This window comes from Pinus tabuliformis, chromosome Q, assembly GCF_031772625.1.
Source record: "Pinus tabuliformis cultivar Carrire ecotype Pingquan chromosome Q, CPIR1, whole genome shotgun sequence".
NCBI classification, from domain to species: domain Eukaryota; kingdom Viridiplantae; phylum Streptophyta; class Pinopsida; order Pinales; family Pinaceae; genus Pinus; species Pinus tabuliformis.
In genome coordinates this window covers 404,972,885-404,994,369 of record NC_142296.1, presented here as the reverse complement: position 1 = coordinate 404,994,369, position 21,485 = coordinate 404,972,885, and the positions used below count along the sequence as shown (strand labels likewise).

Below are 21,485 nucleotides of genomic sequence, written 5' to 3'. Positions count from 1 at the left end.
AAAAATTTGAAAAGAAAGCAGATGGACTATACCTTTCTGGTTTCCTTCTTTCTCTAACTGATATTCTCACAGCTGGAGTTTGTGACTCTTCATCTTCTGATTCCTCTTCTACTGTAGAGTCTAATTCTTCCTCCTTTAGTTCAAACTCTATCTTCTCAGGTTCCTTCAGTAGGACTTCATGTTTAATAACATCTTTCAACTCTCTAAACAACACATCTTGGTTTTACACAACCTTCTTTGTTTCTGGGTTCCAAAGCTTATAACCTTTTAAACCACCCTTATACCCAATAAATATGCACCTTTTAGATTTACTATCCAACTTGGTTCTTTTTTCCTTTGGAACATGTACATAAGCATCACATCCAAATACCCTCAAATGTGAAAAAGAGGTTTCTTACCAGCCCATACCTCATGTGGAGTCTTATCCTCCAACATTGATGAAGGTGATTGTTGACCAGGTAGCATGCATTCTCTACCGCCTCTGCCCAGAATTTTCGTCCTAACTCAGCACCACTGAGCATGCTTCTTGCCTTTGCCATCAACGCCATGTTCATTCTTTCTGCAACTCTGTTTTGTTGAGGTGTGTATGGAGTAGTCTTCTACTGTGCTATACCACACTTATTACAAAACTCTTCAAATTCCTTCTTGTAGAACTCTCCACCATTATCTGTCCTCAACACCTTTATCTTCTTCTTTGACTGGTTTTCCATGAGAATCTTAAATTATTTAAACATGTCAAAAAATTCATATTTCATCCTGAGGAAATATATCCATGTATTCCTTGAGAATTCATCTATAAATGATACATAGTACACAAAATTACCCAATGATGGAATCGACACAGGTCCAAACACATCACTTTACACAAGCTCTAATATCCCTTTCGCCCTCTTAGCACTAGAGGGGAAACTCACTTGATTCTTTTTCCCATATACACAATGTTCACATAAATTGAAATCCAGAGAGAAATTAGACATACCTTCTACCATACCATTACCATGAAGTATTCAAAGTCCTTTCTCTCCAATATGTCCAAGCCTTTGATGCCATAACATGGTCTTTTCTCCAGACACCACTAGATTTTCTGCTCCACTTTCAGTAACCACAAAACTTTTGCACCCATCAATAATAGTACTGCCCAGAAGTTCGTATAGAGTTCCAATCTGAACTCTCCGCATCAATACCAGTGTTCCCCAACCATCTTGCAGGTATCTTTCTCGAACATTGTTTTTACACCTGCATCATCCATCTTGCTTACATAAATAAGATTTCTGGCTAATGGAGGAATATGCAGAACACCTAGAAGTGTTCTAAGCCTTCCACTTTGCAACTTCAACTTGACTTTTCCACGTCTGACGATTCTAGCCTCTGTCATCCCCTAAGAATAAATCACCACCATCATATTTCTCATAGTCGTGGAACTATGAGGAGTGAAGTGAAAGGATGCACCTGAGTCAAACAACCATGCCTCATGATCTACATGTGCTCTTGAAGAAGATACCAAGTACACATCCCCACCTTCATTTGAGAGAAGGAGCATCATCAATCCCTTTCCTTTCTTAGGAGCTTTAGATCTACCTTTTTAAGTGTCCTTCCTTTCCACATTTCTACCTTTATAGGTTTTCCTGGAGATTTAGATCTCCCACTCGAGGACTTATTTTTATTTCTATTCTGGGACTGTCCTCGTACAGACAAGGCATCTCCATTCTAGCCCTCCCTATTTTTCCGTCTCATCTCCTCTGACACCAAGGATGAGACTATTTCATCAAACTTCAAGGTATTTGTATTGCTACCTATTGCAGCAACTAGACTATCCCATGAATCTGGTAGAGAACACAACAAACTGATGCACTTATCTTCATCTGAAATTTTAATATCAATAGATAACAACTAGCTTACCACAGTATTAAAGGCGTTTAGATGCCTTGTCATTGAGTCTCCATCCTTCATCCTTAGGTTATACAAATTTTTCTATCGGAACAGTTTGTTCATGAGAGACTTAGATTAGTACAAAGTCTGTAACTTGTCCCACAAAGCCTTCGTCATAGTTTCCCCTGATACATTGAACAATACTGAATCTGAGATAGACAACCATATTGAGCTCTTTGATTTTTGATCCAATTTCGCCCATTCTCCAGCTGACATTACCGTTGGTTTAGTACCTGGATCTACCGTGATCCACTGATCTTTATCCACCAATAGATCCTCCATCTTGAGTTTCCACAACTAAAAAATATGACCATTAAATTTCTCGATCTCTATCTTTCCACTGCTCACCATCTTCTTTCACCGCAAGAATCGATCCCACAGATCTCCCACTGAACAGAGTCTACCACAAGCCCGAACAAAACCCCTCAGCAGTAAAGGCGTCCCCTTGAAGCCGAAACAAATATAATACCAAATGTAGGTTATAACCGTGTACAGAAATTACCTGCATACGAATTCTAAAAAACAAAAAATAAACAATGGCGAGAGCATAAAAAATAAAATAGATATACATAGAGATTTTCCCTTGGATCCCAAAACTGAGACTACCAGATTGATTTTTCATTATATTCTTTTCAATATTACAACACATATATATATACACATTGAAGAATTCATAAACCCAAATCCATTAACCTTGGATTAGAACATAACCATAGTTCCCTTAACCAGATCTACAAGATACCATGGGTAGAAAACCATCATGCCCAAAACCATGTGTAAAACCCATGCACAAAACCATAGATAGGTTCGCCCACCTAATATAGGGGCTATTCGTGGAAAGAATATAACACACACCCAACAATTTGAAGTACCAACTTTCCCTCTTGAAGTTTTGGCCACTTCATCTTAGGAAGATCCTATGAATGATGTAACTGGGAGGATTGGAAGGTTAGGCTTTGATGTAGTAAAATATTAATTAGTGGAGCAAACTGGACCATATAAAAAAAGTATATTAGAGTGGCTCATCAAAGCACTTGAAATTGTTCATTTTGATGCAGTTGGAAAAATGGGAACTAAAGGTTCCACCAAACTTGATGGGGGTGATGTAGACAATTCCAATTTACGTGATGTATATGATATGGATGTTTAATATTATTGAGAACTAAATTTATATAATAATTTTGAGCTAACTTTCTTTTGAGAATCTACTAATCATTTTGAGTGGAAAAAATCAATGTAGAAGCAATATGCCACACTCATCAAGAATGGGACATGGAAATTGGTGGAACTTCCATTTAGAACTAAACCATTTGGATACAAGTTGGTGTACAAGAAAAGAACAAGGATCATGGAAAAATGATCTGCACAAAAGGAAGGTGTTGATTATGAGGAGACCTTTTCCCCTGCAACAAATTTGTCCACCATCCAAACTCGCTTTACCTTGGCAGCACATAATGGATGAAAAACCCATCAAATGGATGTGAAGACTACTTTCTTAAATAGAGACTTGAAAGAGAATGTTCTCATGTCTTAAAAAGTGTTTTCTTGTGAAGGGATAATAACATGAAGTATGTAAACTCATCAAATCCTTGTATGAACTTAAACAAGCACCACAAGCCCTGCATGAAAAGTTAACTGAGCATCTTTTTAAATTCAATTTCAAACACTTTAAACTTAATGATGCAACAATGTTTTTCAAGAAAGTTTGCAAAACAATTATATATTTTGTGGTGGATGATATTATCTAGTGGTGATAGGAACAATGAAAGCTATATTGCATCCATAAAAAGAATAGTTGAAGAAGGGTTTTGAGATGATATATTTGGGACGTCTTCACTACTACTTGGGAATTGAAGTGACTTAACATCCAAAGTACATATTCATATCCCAAAATAAGTAGATTGGAGAATTGTTGAACATGCTTGGCATGGCTAAATGTGATCATCGATTGACTCCAATGGAATAGAATTTGAAGCTTACATTGAAAGAAGGGAATAGATTTTAGGATGCAAATAAGAACAAACATTTTGAAGGAAGACTTATCTACCCTACCACCACTGGATCATATATTTCATTTTTTGTTGGGATTATTTCCAAGTTGATGTAAAACACTTGTGAAGGACATTTTCTGCTGCAAAAAGATCCCTAAAATACTTAAGGGAATCCCTAAAATACTTAAGGGGACTTCATCTTGATTGGATATTTTTATTTAGACTTTGACAGGGACAAATAAAATGTACTATCAACTTCACACTATATCATGAGTCTTGGATTAGAAGTTGTCTCCTGGAGGTCATGCAAATAGTCATTTCTAGTAGATTCCACAACAGAGGCAGAACATTTGGTATTTGCAGAAGCAAAAAAGGAGATTGTGTGGCTCGAGAAATACTTGAATGTTTACAAGAAAAATAAGTGAGTCTACTCCTCTTCTGGTTGACAATACTTATGTAATCAAGTTAGTCAATGATCCCAAATTTCATTATTGAACCGAGCACATCAATGCAAAATATCATTTGATTCAATATCATGTAGAGGCCAAGACTATTAATTTAATAAATTGTAACACAAATTTACAAATTGTAGACCTATTCACCAAAGCACTTGAAAGATAAAAGCTTGAAACTTTAAAAATGATGCTTGGACTCACAAACACCCCTTCGACTTAAGGGGGTAGGGGAATGTTGGACACATAATCCTTCAATATTTTGGTGTCATTGTAAATAATTTGTAAATATTAGGAGAAATACAAATAGATAGGTGAATATGAAATGCTAGTGTGCCGCTTGGAATATGAAACCAAGAGTCATCTAATTGTATTAAAATAGATTCATGCTAATGGAATGACATCCAATTCTAGAGTAATCTCTGCCACTAATGATAAAACCAATGAAGGATTATATTGACCAATTATTTCTCCCTATGCTTTTATTCCTCTTCAAAGATTCCAATACTAATTTTAAGTCCTTCTTCCATTAACATTTTATTTACTTCCTTAGTAACAATTCTTGGAGTGAAGGTAGTTGACTTACATTTGTTTGCATTTTTTTCTCTAGTTGGATCTTGGTTGATCTAGATTGGATCATTATATTATTTTTCATCAATATTGATGCTTTCAAAGTGGAAAAATTAGAGGAATTGGCCTAGGGGACCATTTTTATTGGTGGGTCTCAGTTTTTCAAATTGGGTTTGAAACCTTCCGAAAGTAGTTTGAGGCATTATATGGAATTTTTGGGAATAAAAATTTGTTGCTTAAGCATCGTAACCCCTAGTTATATTATAGAACCAGATACCCTTCGAATATTCCAAGAAAAAACTCAATCAAAGTCCCTATGCAAAATTTATGCCACTAAAAATTTGACCTTCCTATTTTGACGACCATGATTCGAGAGGATGCGACGTTAGCCCCCATTATTCATGGAAAAGGGGATAGCCATGTGATCATGATGAAGAATAATCTAGAAGAGTCAATATTTTAATTCTAGTTAAGAGTTGAAGGAATCAAACTTAACCACTAGTAGGCTATTGGACTGTGTATAATCGAGTAATAGAAGGAAAAGGGGTTCCATTTGATGGGAGGGAATTTTGTTCCATATATGAGCATAGTAGTAGAGAGTGGATAAAGAAAGAGAAAACATATAGGGTTTGTGTGTTGTAGCATCCCATGAGCCATAGGTCTCATTCCTTTATACTTGCATCCATTTCCATTCAGAGAAAGAGAGAGCAAAGCAACCTCACCTTCCATTTGGGTTTTCTCCTGCAAGGGTTTCTTAGATCATATCTTGTGTTTATTGTGGTTTGCAAGTTTTATTCAATTTTATCTATTTTATCTATTTTATTTACTACATGTGTAAGCATAACACAATAATTAATGAATCCATAAATCTAAGGAAAAATTAACCCTTATGGTGTAGATTTTAGATTTTCAAATATATTTAAGTAGATTTGTTGTAATGAAATATCCAATGGAATATCCACGATAGTTTAAAATTAACATTGGTATCAAAACATGTGCCTTTAGGTATTTTGTGGGAAATTTCATGTGATCTAGACAGGTTTAAGTAGAAAGTTGTAAAACCCCAATTATGGTTGACGAATCTATTAATAACTCTCAAGATGCGACAAAGGAGGAGGTTCTCAAGGCTAGAAGAATAGGTTTTATATATCAACCATGACATGAATATCCTTATGGTGGCTCTAAAGAAAAAGTTTGAAATTAGAGAGGATGGAGGTTTCAACTTAGAGGTCAAATTAGAGGGGAACTTGGGGAATCGAGAAGAATCATAGAGGGAGTCTAAGAAAGAACTCGAAAATGAACAACCTAGTTTGAGTACCATGAACCCTTCAAAATCCATATTCAATATGGAAGTGAAGGTCAACATCAAGCCATATCAAGGTGGTATTGATGATTTGAAGTTAAATCATTAGTTGTAGCAATTATAGGTTTATTTTAGTGTTCACCACATAGAGGACAACAAAAAATTTCATTTGCTTATCTGAAATTAGAGGGCCATGCCTTGAGATAGTAGGGAAGCCATGTCAAGATCCTAAGATTGGAGGGATATCCTCCAACGACTAGTGCAAAGATTTCAAAAATATCATAAAGTCATATTTCCACCTTATCGAGTATGTAAAGAACTAGTGGAATCAATGGCATTATGTCAGGAAAAGATAGGGGCATAGTGTATAGGAGCACACCATTGAATTTATGAAGATGGAAATAGTGCTAGGTATCGTATAAAAGAACCCAAACATACTACTCAAGTATCTGGGGGGTCGACATAGCCATCTATGGAAGCAAGTGATGTTGTTCAAACCCATAATGGTGGATGAGGCTTGTGTATATTCACAATAATTAGAGAAATAGGCCAGAAGAAAGAGAAATCAAGTGGGTCAAAGCAAAAGGAACACCAAGAAAATTTGAAGGATAGGAAGAAGAAGTGGAAAGGGGGGAAATACAAAAACATAGTAGCCATAACACACCAATGCAAAGATCCCAACAACCACTGCACCCATTATAACATTTATGGTCATGTAGAGGAGAAGTGTTGGAAGTTGCATCCAAAGCTCAACTTGAAGAATGGAAAGAAAGACACCAAGAAGAAAATATCATGGCCACGTATTCGAGTAATTAGGTGGAAAGAAACTTGGATGTGGATGAGAATATTGTATATACATCTATGAAAAAGGGGGTGAATCTGAGTAGCCTTCAACAATAGGAAGAGAAGGAAACAACTAGAATCTTCCATATAAATATATAGGTCAAGAAGATGAAAATTGATGTTGTATTTGACTTAGGATCATAGTTGAATCTCATAGTAGTAATGGTCAAGAAACTAACATTGGAGACTCATGACCATCCTAGCCCATATCCATTCAAGTGGGTAAAAAAGGAGGCGAGATAAAAGTAAAAAGATAGTGAAGAATCAAATTTACTATTAGCGTTGATTTTATCGATGAAGTAGCGTTGGATGTGGCTCTAGTACGAAGTATTTTTTATTTTATTTTTAAGAGAAAATTAGTATGTAGAACAGTTTATGAGATATAATTCCTTCATAGAGGGGTGCACTAAGGAACACAAACAACAACTAGAAGATTTATTATAGGCATATAGGGGTGTGTTCTAGGAGCCTAAAGGGATACCACCTAAGAGGGAATTGGAGCACAATATCCAACTATTTTCATTAATACTCTCCATTGCCAAACATTGGATTGTATAGGAAGTCTATGATAAAGGAAAATGAGATGAAGAAGTAGTTCTAGAAGCTATTGAAATAAGGTGTTATTCGACCAAGTACCTCACCATGTGGGTCACCTATTATAATTGTGCCAAAGAAGGATGGGACTTGGTGGACATGTATTGACAACAAGGAATTAAACATAATTATTGTCAAGAACAGGTACCCATTTCCCAAGATAGATGATCTACTAGATTAGTCTCAGTAAGACAAATAAATGCCAAGTTGGACTTAAAGTCATGGTATCACTAGGTTCAAGTCATAGAATATGATACTTGGAAGACCACCTGCTGAAAATAACAACAAGAAATGTTAAAAATAGAATCCAGAAATTCGAGTTTAAATTGTCCTTGAATTAAAATGAGAATTAAGATCGAATTCTATTCTCATAACAACTTGTAAATAGTTAATTAAGTTTAATTAACTTAATTAGCTTAGGAATTTCGAGTTGGAAGTCTTTCTGAAGTCATGTATATGTTCTCCCTAAGCTTTAGGGGTCTAGTATGAGTTTAAGTGTGAGTTGTAATTAGATAATTCAGTTTACTGAGTTATGTTCAATTAAATTAGTTCCAAACTATTTTTGGAACTAATAGAGAGTTAACAGTCGGTGCACTAATGCATTCACTAGTGCTACTTTAGTTAACTGAAGATTCCCTCATCAAAAAATCATGCATGTCGATTCTGAGAAAGACCCAGTTGAGACTAGAGTGCAGGGACATTGTACTATCAGTTGTATGATTTACTGAGTTGTATAGATCATGCATGAAATTAGGAACTGGATCTAGTATAGTTTTGGATGCACTGGATTACCATTAATATGGGTTATTTAGCCATATGAATTACACAAGGAAATAGGGGCTTGGAGAGCATGAGAAGAGGCTAAGGTTTAGGTTGAGCTTGCTTGTGAGCTGGGATGATCATACTGAGTGCTCGGATTGTTCTTGTGAGAACAAGCATTATATAATCATCTTGGATTTCTAATTTAATGCAATACATATAGTAGGGTTTTCAACTAAGGCTTTCCCCAGATATTTATTGTGTTATGTGCCATTGATTTATCTTCCTCTTCCTATTATTGTTTTCATCGATCTATTGGCTTCCTCTGGTTGAAAGTATAAGTAGATTCTTGTCCCGTGCTTTAGTAAATTGCATGAGCTTGTGAATCTACAAAATTTTCTACATTGGTATCAGAGCAGGATTTTTTTTTGGGCCGCGAGTTTGTAGAGAAGATATGAAAATTTTTGTCCAAAATTTTCAGAAACAAATAGTAGATCTGGATTCCTTGCAAAAAAATACGCAAATTCAAAAAACAAATCAGCTGAATCGGAGTTCGGATGAGGGAGATTCGTTGATTTAAAATCATCCCTTTTTCTAGAAAATTTCGTGATGGCGGGATAGATGAAACAGATTGGTGTGCTAGCCAAGAACCTGTATGCACTTGAGGTACAAGATGTATGCACAGCCTTGAGGAGAAAGGCAAAGGTTGAGACTTGGTCATTGAGAGGAAGAGTAAATTACCTCTCAACATGCAACCCCGGAAGAAGTAGTCTCAGACAATTGTGGAGCAACCACAATTGGAGAAGCTGAGAGGAGACCGAGTGGAGGCATCCACTCATGTAGAGACCTCCAGTAGGGGGAAATTTCAAACCAAGTGGGTAGAGGGATCACATGCAGCCATACCTCCAGGTGTGAGGTGGGGCAATGTGAAGTGATAGTCCCAAGAGGGCTGAAATTGGGCAGGGTCCATTGATAGGTTTTATCTCATGGATCATACCTTGCTATGGGAGCCCAAAGTAGTTAGTAGCGGGAGGAATCAATGAGATTGATGTAGTCAAAGATCAGAGTGAAAGAGGCTAGAGAATTCAGATAATGAAGAGTGCAAATAAGGGTTGACAACAATGCAGAAAGGCAGAGTCAACAGAAGCACAAAGTTTTTAGTTGACAAAGGCAATAGCAGTCAAAGACTTTGATGACAGATGCATCATACTGATTCAGGTTGGATGTTTTTGTTTGTTTGTTTGTTTGTTTGTTTCTGGAGTTGCTGGAGCAAAAACACTAGAGAGAAGTGTTGCATGCAAAACATTCCAAAGGTTCAAGATTGGGATCAAGTTGAATTCCTTTCTTGTTGAGAGGGAGTGTTGAAAATAACAATAAGAAATGTTAAAAATAGAATCCAAAAATTCCAGTTTAAATTGTCCTTGAATTAAACTAAGAATTAAAATTGAATTCTATTCTCATAGAAACTTGTAAATAGTTAATTAAGTTTAATTAACTTAATTAGCTTAGGAATTTCGAGTTGGAAGTCTTTTTGAAGTCATGTATATGTTCTCCCTAAGTTTTATGGGTCCAGTATGAGTTTAAGCGTGAGTTTTAATTAGATAACTCAGTTTACTGAGTTATGTTCAGTTAAATTAGTTCCAAACTGTTTGTGGAACTAATAGAGAGTTAACAGTTAGTTGGTGCACTAATGCATTCACTAGTGCTACTCCAGTTAACTGAAGATTCCCTCATCAGAAAATCATGCATGTCAATTATGAGAAAGACCTAGTTGAGACTATAGTGCAAGGACAATGTAATATTGGTTGTGTGATTTACTGAGTTGTATAGATCATGCATGCAATCAGGAAATGGACCTAGTTTGAATTGCATGTACTTGATTCCTATTAATATGGGCTATTCAGCCATAGGAATTGCTCAAGGAAATAGGGGCTTGGAGAGCAGAAGAAGAGGCTAAGATTTGGATTGAAGTTTCTTGTGAGATGAGAGATTGATCATATTGAGTGTTGGAATTGTTCTTGTGAGAACAAGCATTGTATAATCATCTTGGATTTTTGATTTAATGCAATACAAATAGTAGGGGTTTTCAGTTGAGGCTTTCCCCGGATATTTATTGTGTTATGTGCCATTGATTTATATTCCTCTTGCTATTATTGTTTTCATCGATCTATTGGCTTCCGCTGGTTGAAAGTAGAATTACATTCTTGTCCCGTGCTTTAGTAAATTGCATGAGCTTGTGAATCTACAGGATTTTCTACACCACCTTCAAAACCATATAAGGTCTATTTGTTTGGTTAGTTATGTCATTTGACATATGTAATGCATGAGCTACATTCATGACGCTAATAAATGATATATTTCACCTTTTAATGGATTCATTCATTATTGTTTATTTTAATAATATATTAGTATGAAGTGCTACATGGGAGGAGCATATCTCACATTTTATGTAGGTTTCAGAGTCATTGATGAAGCACCAGCTGCTAGAAAATCTCAATAAGTTTGATTTTACGTAATAGCCTTTGGTGTATCTGGGATATGTGATAGGTGGAGGAGAGTTGAAGATAAGTCCTACCAAGATAGAGGCCATTATGAAGTGGTGATAGGAGGTCATGGGGGGAAATAATGGGAAAATAACACACACACACACACACACACATATATAGGCTAGGAGTTTCATTGGGGCAACATAGTACTTGAAGAAATTCATAGCCTTGTTTTCAATAGTATTTGCACCATTCCATTCCATAACAAAAAATGGTAAGAGTTTCCATTGGGGAAAGGGTTAGTAGAGGTCCTTTGGGAACTTAAAAAACAACATCAGTGACACATTGTTTCTTGCATTATTGATCTTGCAACAACCTTTGAAGTAGAGATAGATGTGAGTGGGTATGTTATGGGAGTGGTATTGATGTAGGGAGGAAAATTTTTATGCTACCATTATGAAGTATTTCATGGGGTGGTTCTTAACTACCCTAATAATACAAGGAGCTCTATTCCTTGGTACAAGTTGTTACAAAGTGGAAAAATTATCTAATGGTAAAGTAGACAATAATCAACTCTAATCACCAACCACTATTAATTGTACCTATAGGAACAATGTAAGCTACAATAGACTAAACATTACAAGTGGATGGGTTTTCTAAACTATTTCATTTAGCGATAAAGTAGAAGAGGGAAGCACAAACAATTTGACTGACATGCTTTCAAGGTCACCCATATCAAATGTCACAACTTTAGTAACTCTAATGCAGAAGGATCCTTTCACCCATGATGCATATAGAGAGGCATACATAGAGGATGAGGACTTTAAGGATGTGTTTCAATAGTTGTAGATCCAAAGTGATGTGCATGACAGTGATAACACAAATGACTATGATCTCTAGAATGGGCTACTTTATAGGTTGGAAAAGTTATTTGTTCCTAAAGGTGAGCGACTATAATTAGTTAATGAGGTTCACACCCCAAGGGTTGTAGGGAATTTTAGTGTACATAAGGAAGTGGGAAACTTGTAGAGGTATGTGTACTAGCCTAGGATGCAAGAAGATGTAGTGAGATTCATAAGAGGATGCATGATTTGTTGCTAACAAGCCTAGTAATAGGAAACATGGTTTATACTATCCCTTGCTCATACCCCCCTAGTAATTGGGAAAGCATTTCCGTAGAATTTGTAAGAGGTTTACCAACAACCGAGAAGGGACATAACTACTTGTTCATGGTAGTTGGAAGGTTCAACAATATATGTTTTAATTCCCTATAAAAATACCATTATTGGGAAACAGTAGCGAACTTGTTCTTTGGACAACTCTGAGTGCATTTTGGGATACCAAGGAACATAATTTCAGATAGGGACACAATATTTATTAGTGTGTTTTGGACTACATTATATGGGAGTATGGACACAAAATTGAAGAGGTCTACAACATTTCATCCACAGATATATGGGAAAATAGAAGTAGTCAACAGGTCTTTGGTGTAGCTTTCGAGGGGTTATAATAAGAAGCATCTGAAGACTTGGGATGAAAATTTGGTATATATACAATATTCTTATAAAAAAGTAGTCCACACTTCTACGAGTAAGTCCCCATTTGAAACTTATTTTGGATATTTTCCACCTTCACCTTTGGATATTGCATATGGGAAGCAAAGAGGACTATGGGAGGATCTCACTGGGGCTACCTTAAGGGCGGAGAAATTTGTTGATAAGACCATGAAGATTGATCAACAAGTAAAGGAGACACTAAAGAGATCACAAGAAAATACAAGGCCATGCATGATCTACCCAAAATATACAAGTCATTCAAGGTGGGAAACAAAGTATGGTTACAGTTGAACAAGGAGAGGCTATAAGGTCTTGGTAAGAAAATCAAGGCTCTACGATATGTCCCCTTTAATATACTAGAAAATGTGAGAGATAATGCCTATAGATTCATTCTATTGCCATACATGTACATTTACTTAGGTGTGAATGTAGAGAATTTGAAACTCTATTAGACTTCCATGTTGGATCAAGAAGAGGAGGATGTACTACCTTGTACATAGGATGTAGCACTAGGTGCTCAGTCAAAGTTGAAAAAGGATATAGTTTTGTAAAAAATATCTAGAACTACAATAGAGGGGTAGCATTACCTTTGGTAGATTGGGTTGAAAGGACAACTTCTAGGCAAGGCTAAATGGTACTCCAAGGAGAAGGTATAGGAAAATTTTCCTCACCTCATTCAATAAAAGTTGTTGGGAACCAAAAGCCTCCTAAAACGGGGAATATGATCTTGATTGGATCATTATATTATTTTTCTTCCATATTTATGCTTTGAGAGTGGGAAAATTGGAGGAATAAGCTCATGGGACTATTTTTATCAGCAGGGCCCAGTTCGGTGAATTGGGATCTGAAACCTTCCATAATAAGTTTGAGGAATTAAATGATTTTTTTGGGCTAGTACTTTGTTTCTTGAGTGTTGCACCACCTATCTATTCTACACTCAGATACCTTTCAATTGTTGTATGAAATACCTCAAATAGAGTCGATATGAAAACATTATGTCATTCGAAACTCGACTTTCATATTTTGACCACTGTGATTCGAGAGGATGCCATGTCATCCCCCATTATTCATGGAAAAGGGGATAGCCACATGACCATGATTAAAACGACTCTAGAAGAGTTAATATTTTAACTCTAGTTAAGAGTTGAAGGAGTCAAACTTAACCACTACTAAGCTATCAAATTGTGTTATAATTGAGCCACTATGGGGAAAAGGGTCCCCATTCGATGGGAGGGAAATTTATTCCATAGATGAGAAGAGTAGTAGAGAGTGGATATAGAGAGATAAAATATAAAGGGTTTGTGTACTATGGCAATCCACGTGTTATAGGTCTCACTCCTTTGTACTTGCATCCATTTCCATCTAGAGAAATAGAGAGGAGAGCAACCTCACCTTCTAGTTGGGTTTTCTCTCATAAGGGTTTCCCAAATCATATCTTGTGTTCATTGTGATTTTTCAATTTTATTATATTGTTCTTTATTTTCCATATTTTATCTATTGCATGCATAACCATAACACAATAATTAACAAATCTAGAAATCTAAGGAAAAATAAACCCTCTAGTGTAGATTTCAGATTTTCAATTATGTTACAGTGATTATGTTGTGATGAACTTTCCATTGGAATATCAATTATAGTTTATGAATAATTAGTAGAGAGATTGAAAGTGTAAAATCCTTATTACAAATATTTCATAAAATTTTATGGCCTTTCTTCCCTCCATCTTCTCCATTTTCTATATTGTATTTATTCTCTTTTTTTGTTGTGCATAATTATGAAATAACTTTGTATTTTTTCCTCTCTCTTGCTAGATTTCCCTACTCTTCATTCTCTACTCCACTTCTTGGAAAAAAAAACATCTCTTCCTCGTAATATTCAAGGTTCCTTAACCTCATATTCTCCTTTGCATGGAAATACTTATCTCAAATCATGTCATAAAGGTGAGCTATCTAGCTTTCCACTTCCTTTAGTTCCTTGTCTATATTTTTAACCCAAGCTACTATTGTCACCTTAATTTCTTTTAGTACTTTTACAAATTTATAAGTCATTGAATCTCTTAAATTTTATTTTAAACCCACCCATTACTCTTTAACCAAATTTGAGCACTCCTCATCCTCTAGCTAACTTGGTTTAAATTTGAAAGGGTTTCTATCTTTGAGGTATTTTCTTTATTTTAACATGAATGGGAAGATAGTCTAATCCCATCTTATGTGCACCTAACATATTTTTTTTTTCTAACTCACACATTATATTTTTTGTCACTAGAAAATTGTCAAGTATTTTTAAAACTCTTACTTCTCTTGTTCTATTGTTCCTCTAGGTAGGCATACTTATTATAAGCTCCACATCCATTGATCATGCTTCTTCTATCTTATACTTATTCACTAAGCTATCCAAACTTGTTGATTCCTCGTAACTTAGATTTTCTTAGAGTAAAAATCAAAGATCCCACATAAACCTCCTTCATTCTTGATACAATCTAGAGAAAATAGATCCTCCCCCCAAAAAAATTCTTTATGTATACATACCATAGTAGTTAATCACATTATTCTTATATCCTAACTCTATTAAAACAAATAATCCATTTTCCTAATACATGAAAATAAGATTTTAGTAAGTGTATATTTTTTCTCCACGTATTTAAAATCCCCATGGAGTTTCCTGTCGCGTCTAAATATTAAAAATGTCATTCCATTATTTTCTCGTCAAAGGAATATCAATTTTTGCCTTCTCCCATAGTCTCCAAGCAACTAAATATTAAAAATGTCATTCCATTATTTTTTACTAAAAATCCTATTATTTTCTTGCATTCTCCCATAGTCTCTTACAACATGATCACATCTATGTAATTCCATTATTCTTATTAGAGAATTTTTTTTAGGGAGATTACCTAACCCTATTTAGGGTTATGATGATGAATTATTCACCCTAAAAATGGCATGCCCTTCTCTAAAGATTACTTCCATTGATTTTTAGTTCCTTAGTTATATTTCTCTCATGGATTTTCTTGATCATATTGGAGAATGATTTTCTCCCTATGGAAGTGGAGGAAAAATCATTTATTGGATCTAAACCTATGCCCTCTTCCACACCCATTCCCCCAAATGATTTATCTCCCTTTCTAGACCTCAAATGATATCTAAATTTGATAAGATAATTGAATGTTTCCTCCAATACAAATTTATTTGTATTTATAATATAATAAAAGCTTCCCACCTAGGTGGATTTACTCTTTTTAATGGTTGTAATGTCATTCTCTTTCCTATGGGCATTATTACTTCCCTTTCAAGGACCGTTTTTCTGCCATATAATCCCCATAACGGGTTTTTGTTTGATTCTCTTAGGGATGACCAATTTTTCTTGTCATTGAATTCAAAACTATCATGCTTTCAAATAATGAGAGATCTAAGCATGGATGGGTTACTAGTTTTAATCTTGTGAGATGGATCTTTATGTCTTCCAATTGTAGTTTTTCTATCTATTTTGAACCAAACCTTTACTCCTTAATACTCCCCTTAGGAGAGACTCTATTCCCTGACTTTTTGCTTTCTAAAGTTTTGCATTAGTCTTTGAACCTTCGCTTGGAGACCCTTTATTTGACATTGAGTTCACTACATTTAGGTTATCGCTATTCTCGTTCATTCCATTTAAGTTATTTTTCCCTAAAACAATCTCATCATTTTCCTTCTAACCATGCTTCCTCTTCCATTAAACTTCATGAAAAAGTGGTTGCATGTAGTGCTCCAAGATGTTCCCAGAGACATGTCATCTTGTAAATCTAAATCAAATATTAACTTAATCCACAATTTCTTATGGACATTCTTCCCGACCATTATGTCTACACTATGTGTATGTCTATATTGTCAAGATCCCTTCTTTTAAATCAAGCATGACAAGGGCCCATGCTATTTTTCTAAATAATTTTTCCCTATAAGATTCATCAAGATCTATTGTCCTTTTCCGATGTCCCTCGATACTTTATTAGACCATATTTCTATGGATTATCCCAAGAGGTTTATCCATGTTGGTTACTTCATGGGGGCTTCCAACCTTGCATTGAAGACTCAAATTACATATAATTCATTTTTGCATGGACATGACCATTGGTCCCCAATATCAACATTCACTTAATACTATCTTAGTATTTGTTTCAAATCTAAACACAAACCCTAACTAAACATTTTTCATCAATTGGAACTTTGTAGTGTAACCTACATTGGAAACCAAAATTTCTGTAACTAAATCATTTACTGTCCACTCCAATATCCGTCTTTCATAAAACTTTTCAGTGAAATTTTTCCCATTATACTCTGTTACCTAAATAAGCAATATGTCTTTGCAAACTACCATTCTCACTAGATTCTTCCTCTACTTGATGCCCCTCCCATTTTCTTTACCACACTTGATTAAAGATTCATCAAAGTATTCCTTTAGTCTGCTTACTCCACTCAAAATATCAAGATCTAAATTGTTCCTACAAAACCACATTACCTTAAACCATCGTCTAGGTTAGGGTTCCATACAAATGCCTTCATGCCTAGATAACTGACTCTTGCTTCTACCCTTTGTGGGTTGAAATTCACACTTACCTTAATAGACTCATTCAACAAGGAAGAGTTATATTTTTTTACTTGCTTTGAATTCCTTACTACCCTGGTCTTAGCTCCCACAGTGTGAGCAATATGAAGCATGCTAAGTATAAACAACTATGTTCCTTCAACTGCAATGACTCTTACAAATCCCATATTCCCTTAATTAAACCTTGATTCATTTTCTTTGTGCCTCTTTTCCAAAATCTTTTTCTTTGACTGTGAAGTTCCTTTGGTACAAATCTTCTTCACTTGGTAGTTAGCTTGATGATGACCTAATAAGATAAAAATCTATTTTCCTTCCTAAGGATCTACAGTCTAGTCTACTAGTTCCTCCTAATGAAACAAAAATATATTTTCCTTCACAAGTATCTACAGTGTAGTCTACTTGTTTCTCGTAATGATACACAAACTATTTTCCTTCTTAAGTATCTATATTAACCTCCTTAGACTCCATCTCTCTATCCTCATTTTGGAACAACTATCAAAATTATAGCTAATAGCTATAACAATTAGCCTTTAATCTCAAGGATGACAAGAAGGACTTATGTGTGCATAGTGAGTGCAATACAATCCTCTTATGTTATCTGATGTGGTTGAAGAATAGTCAATATTGACCATAACTGCAGTTATAGTAATTTTTTATCATTTAAAAGATAAATCGTTGGCCATAGCAGCATTTAAAGTAACACTCTTATCATTTAAAAGATCACAGGGCTGATTATAATGCATTATTTTTCTCGCAGGTTTGCTTTGTCTACGATGTTCTTCGCACACAGTGAGTAATCTTTCTGCTCATTTCTATGTGGAAGTGCTTTTAACTTCCCCTGAGAACACGTTGTTTGCTTTATCATTTCATGGGATTAATGGACTGACCTGCTTAAAATCTATAAACCTGTTCGAGATGTTGTGAGAATGATGAGGCTTCATTAGGTTAACATGAAGATATTTGTTAAAATAGATTCACAAGGCCATGTTCTTGCAACTGTGCAAAATAAGCTGGGAAATGAAATTTGCGAAAAAAACACAATCAAATATGATGCAAATATCTATGGCATTGATGCAGAGAAAAACACTAAGAGCACTCTTGGGCGAGCCGTGCTTCTCATATGGCTATTTGCGATCTTAATCATCAGTCGAAGTTACACTGCAAGTCTAACATCGATCCTCACGGTGCAGCGGCTTTCAACAACAATAACTGGAATTGATAGTTTAGTATCAAGCACTTTACCAATAGGATATCAAACAGGATCATATATTCAAAAGTATCTATCAGAAACATTCAATATAGCCCAATACAGACTTGTTCCTTTTGATTCACCAGAGAGATATGCTAGAGCATTGTCTCTGGGACCAAACAAAGGAGGTGTAGCAGCAGTTGTGGACGAGCTTCCCTATATTCAATTGTTTTTATCCAAGCAGTGTGGATTTACTATTGTGGGTGAAGAATTCTCCAAAAGTGGATGGGGATTTGTAAGTAGCCTTCCTTTAAGCTATATTTTATCTATTTTTATGGCCGGGCTCTGTTTTATTATTTTTATGGTTTTTATTTTGATGGTAAACTTTGAGAATATTATGGGATCTCTAGTCAAATTAAATTAAATTAAATTGTTTGATATTTTTATTATTCATTAATTTCTAAAATATTCCCAAAACCTACCATCCATTCAGCGTATTTTTATTAATCAACTCCATTTTCATTTTATCAACAGGCTTTTCCAAAGGATTCCCCGCTGGCAACCGACATTTCGACAGCAATCCTGAACCTCTCTGAGAATGGTGAACTTCAGAGAATTCATGATAAGTGGTTTAAAAATAATACATGTGATACAAACAGCAATCAAGGCAACTCTAGTAGGTTTGGCCTGAGCAGATTCTGGGGCCTTTTCATAGTGCTTGGAGTTGTTTGCTGTATAGCCTTGCTCGTATATTTTTGTCGCATTTTACTCGTCAGGTGGATATATATGGAGGATTCCATTCTTAGTACAGCCCGTTCCTTAATCTCAAGAAGTGGAAGGTTCCTGAAATCATTTGCCAGTTTCATTAGTGAGAGGAAGGATGGTGAAAGAGTGTACAGGGTAGACAAAGAGCAACCAGAGTCAACGGACATGTATCAACCTGAGTCATTGCCTCCGCCTCCAGTCATCTCTTAAAGAGTATTGTTAGGAGGTTCTAAGAATATGAACAACAGATTGGAAAGGCTATTCCATGGAGTTGATCTGCCTTGTGTTGGTATCACACTGATTCTTTAATTAGCCCTAAAATGTAATTTAAATTTCTGTTCAGATATGAGTAGTAGATTAGAATGTTAATGCCCATCCAGGTTTGTTGCAAAGTATGTTCTAACTAAGCTTAATATTATTGAAAATTTCAAAAATATTTTGAAATCTAATTTGGATTTATTCTTATAATCTATCTAATTTCAAAATATTATAAAAGTAATAATATTTTAATAAACATTTATATTCTCATAAAGTTCCGAGAATGTAGGGTTGTATTTATAATTACAGTTTTTTAAAAGTTTTGATATTTTTAAATTTTTTTTAAGTGAAGAAATAGCTTTGAAACAATTTTCAGAAATACATAGTCCTGCCTAAAATTAGACCAGGAAAATGATAAGAACCAAACTTCCACGCGTAGTTGTCTGATCAGATCAAACCAAACCTCCACAGGTAGTTGTCTGATCAGATCAAATCTTCCAGACTTTTTAACTTATAATCTCTATGTTTTATGGTTTTTTTTACAAAGAATTCTTCATTAATTGTGAAGTACTTTATGTGAACGTATATTGTATAAATTTAATTGTTTTAAATCGGTTGTAGTTAGTCTTGGTATGGTAAGATTAACATTTTGGTTGTCTGGGTTGTCTTCTTAAATCTATAAAATTATTGAGTTTAATTTAGATATAGATAAGTAGCTTTTGAATATGAGTAGATGAGAAAGGTGAATAAGGAGATTGGCAATTTTTCATTGTCAATTTTTTATTGAAATAATTAATGTATAACGATTGAATTGTGTTTTATTAGATTTTTAATTATAATCAGTTTCCTTCAACATTGATTAGAGAAATTAATATTTCAAACATTTCAAAAAATGAAAAGGCATTTCTTATAGCTAACATCATTTTTATATTTTTCTTCATAAAATTAAATAACTTATTAATAATGTTTTTAATAAATTAGTTTCAAAAGTATAAATTGACAATACATAAAAACTTGGAATTTTTAAAGGAAAACACGGCCATTGTGGGTATCCTCTACTTAAAGTTCCAAAAGTGCTTCTTCAATTTCCATATCTCCATGAATTTGTTGAAGTGTATCTTCCTCCATGGCCACTTCCTTGAGAGACATAATTGAAAGTTGTGGAGAAGTCCTAGAATGTGAGCTCCTAGCTAGTTCTATGATAATTGAAAGTACATGTTATGATATATCATGAACTTCTCAATTTGATTAGGATGGTCACTACCTTTGCGTCCAATTCCGTCTTTCTAACCATCTTCACTTCTAATTGGGAGGACACTCTATTGTTGAGGTGGAATACTATTAATTGAATATTCTCACCCTAGCACACCACACTTCTCGATACCCAATGAGTATTTTTCAATTTTAACTAGAATACATCTACTAGTGTTTCAATTTCCATCCATGGTGGAAAAGAGTCATCTCAATACTATAGAAACCTTATGAAGATCAAAAGAGATGAACCCGGGATGTTGAAGGTATGTGGAATAAAAGTACAAAAATCCCTAAAGCTCAACAAGTTCATAAGATAAGACAAACACAATGATAGCCAACTACATAACCTCCATCCAAAATACCTCAAGAAAATATAACCATTTCTTGCATTCAAGGAGGTTCTAACATGCCATAAAATTGATCGATGCTCTACAAGGCTCAACAAGGCCACAAAACAAAATGCAATGGGGCCACATAGCAGAACTAAAAAAATGAGAAGACTCCCTAGGTAAACTTGAAATATCCCACCTTTGTTGCAAGATGTCATTGCATTACCCATAATATCTCTCCTCAATCTAATCTTGAAGACATCAATGTGAAGTACAATGGAGCTAAGAGGTGTTAAACTAATATACACATGACATAATGAGCTTCACCATTTATTTAGTAATTCAATATGCATGTTATTCCTAACGTTTAAATTGTGTAGATTCATGGGAGATGTTCAATGATAGGGCCCCCACCCCCCATTTTTATTGAGATAGCCTTGATTCAATAACACTCCCTATGGAGTATGTTTAGTTGTTAAAAGATTGAAGTATTTGAAAATACTCAACTAAGTCGAAACACTTTGCCATTATTTGAATTCTTAAAATCAATCTAGAAAGATATGATGATTGTGATGAAGTCGAGTCTCTCATTTTCCCAATGATAATCAAGGAGTATCTAATGACTACTA

General features: G+C 34.9%; 1 protein-coding gene across 5 annotated transcripts in view; it reads left to right on the top strand.

Moving 5' to 3' along the window:
* LOC149219891 (glutamate receptor 3.3-like) overlaps nt 1-19,401 on the top strand; it is a 189,455-nt gene extending 170,054 nt beyond the window's left edge. For all 5 annotated transcript variants that reach the window (XM_089384530.1, XM_089384529.1, XM_089384526.1 and 2 more), the window contains 3 exons: nt 17,819-17,850; nt 18,139-18,545; nt 18,785-19,401. In XM_089384530.1, the coding sequence (XP_089240656.1) occupies nt 17,819-17,850; nt 18,139-18,545; nt 18,785-19,225 (880 nt within the window). In that variant the 3' untranslated portion in view covers nt 19,226-19,401. The remainder of the gene's footprint in view (nt 1-17,818; nt 17,851-18,138; nt 18,546-18,784) is intronic.
* Nucleotides 19,402-21,485: the final 2,084 nt, after the last annotated feature.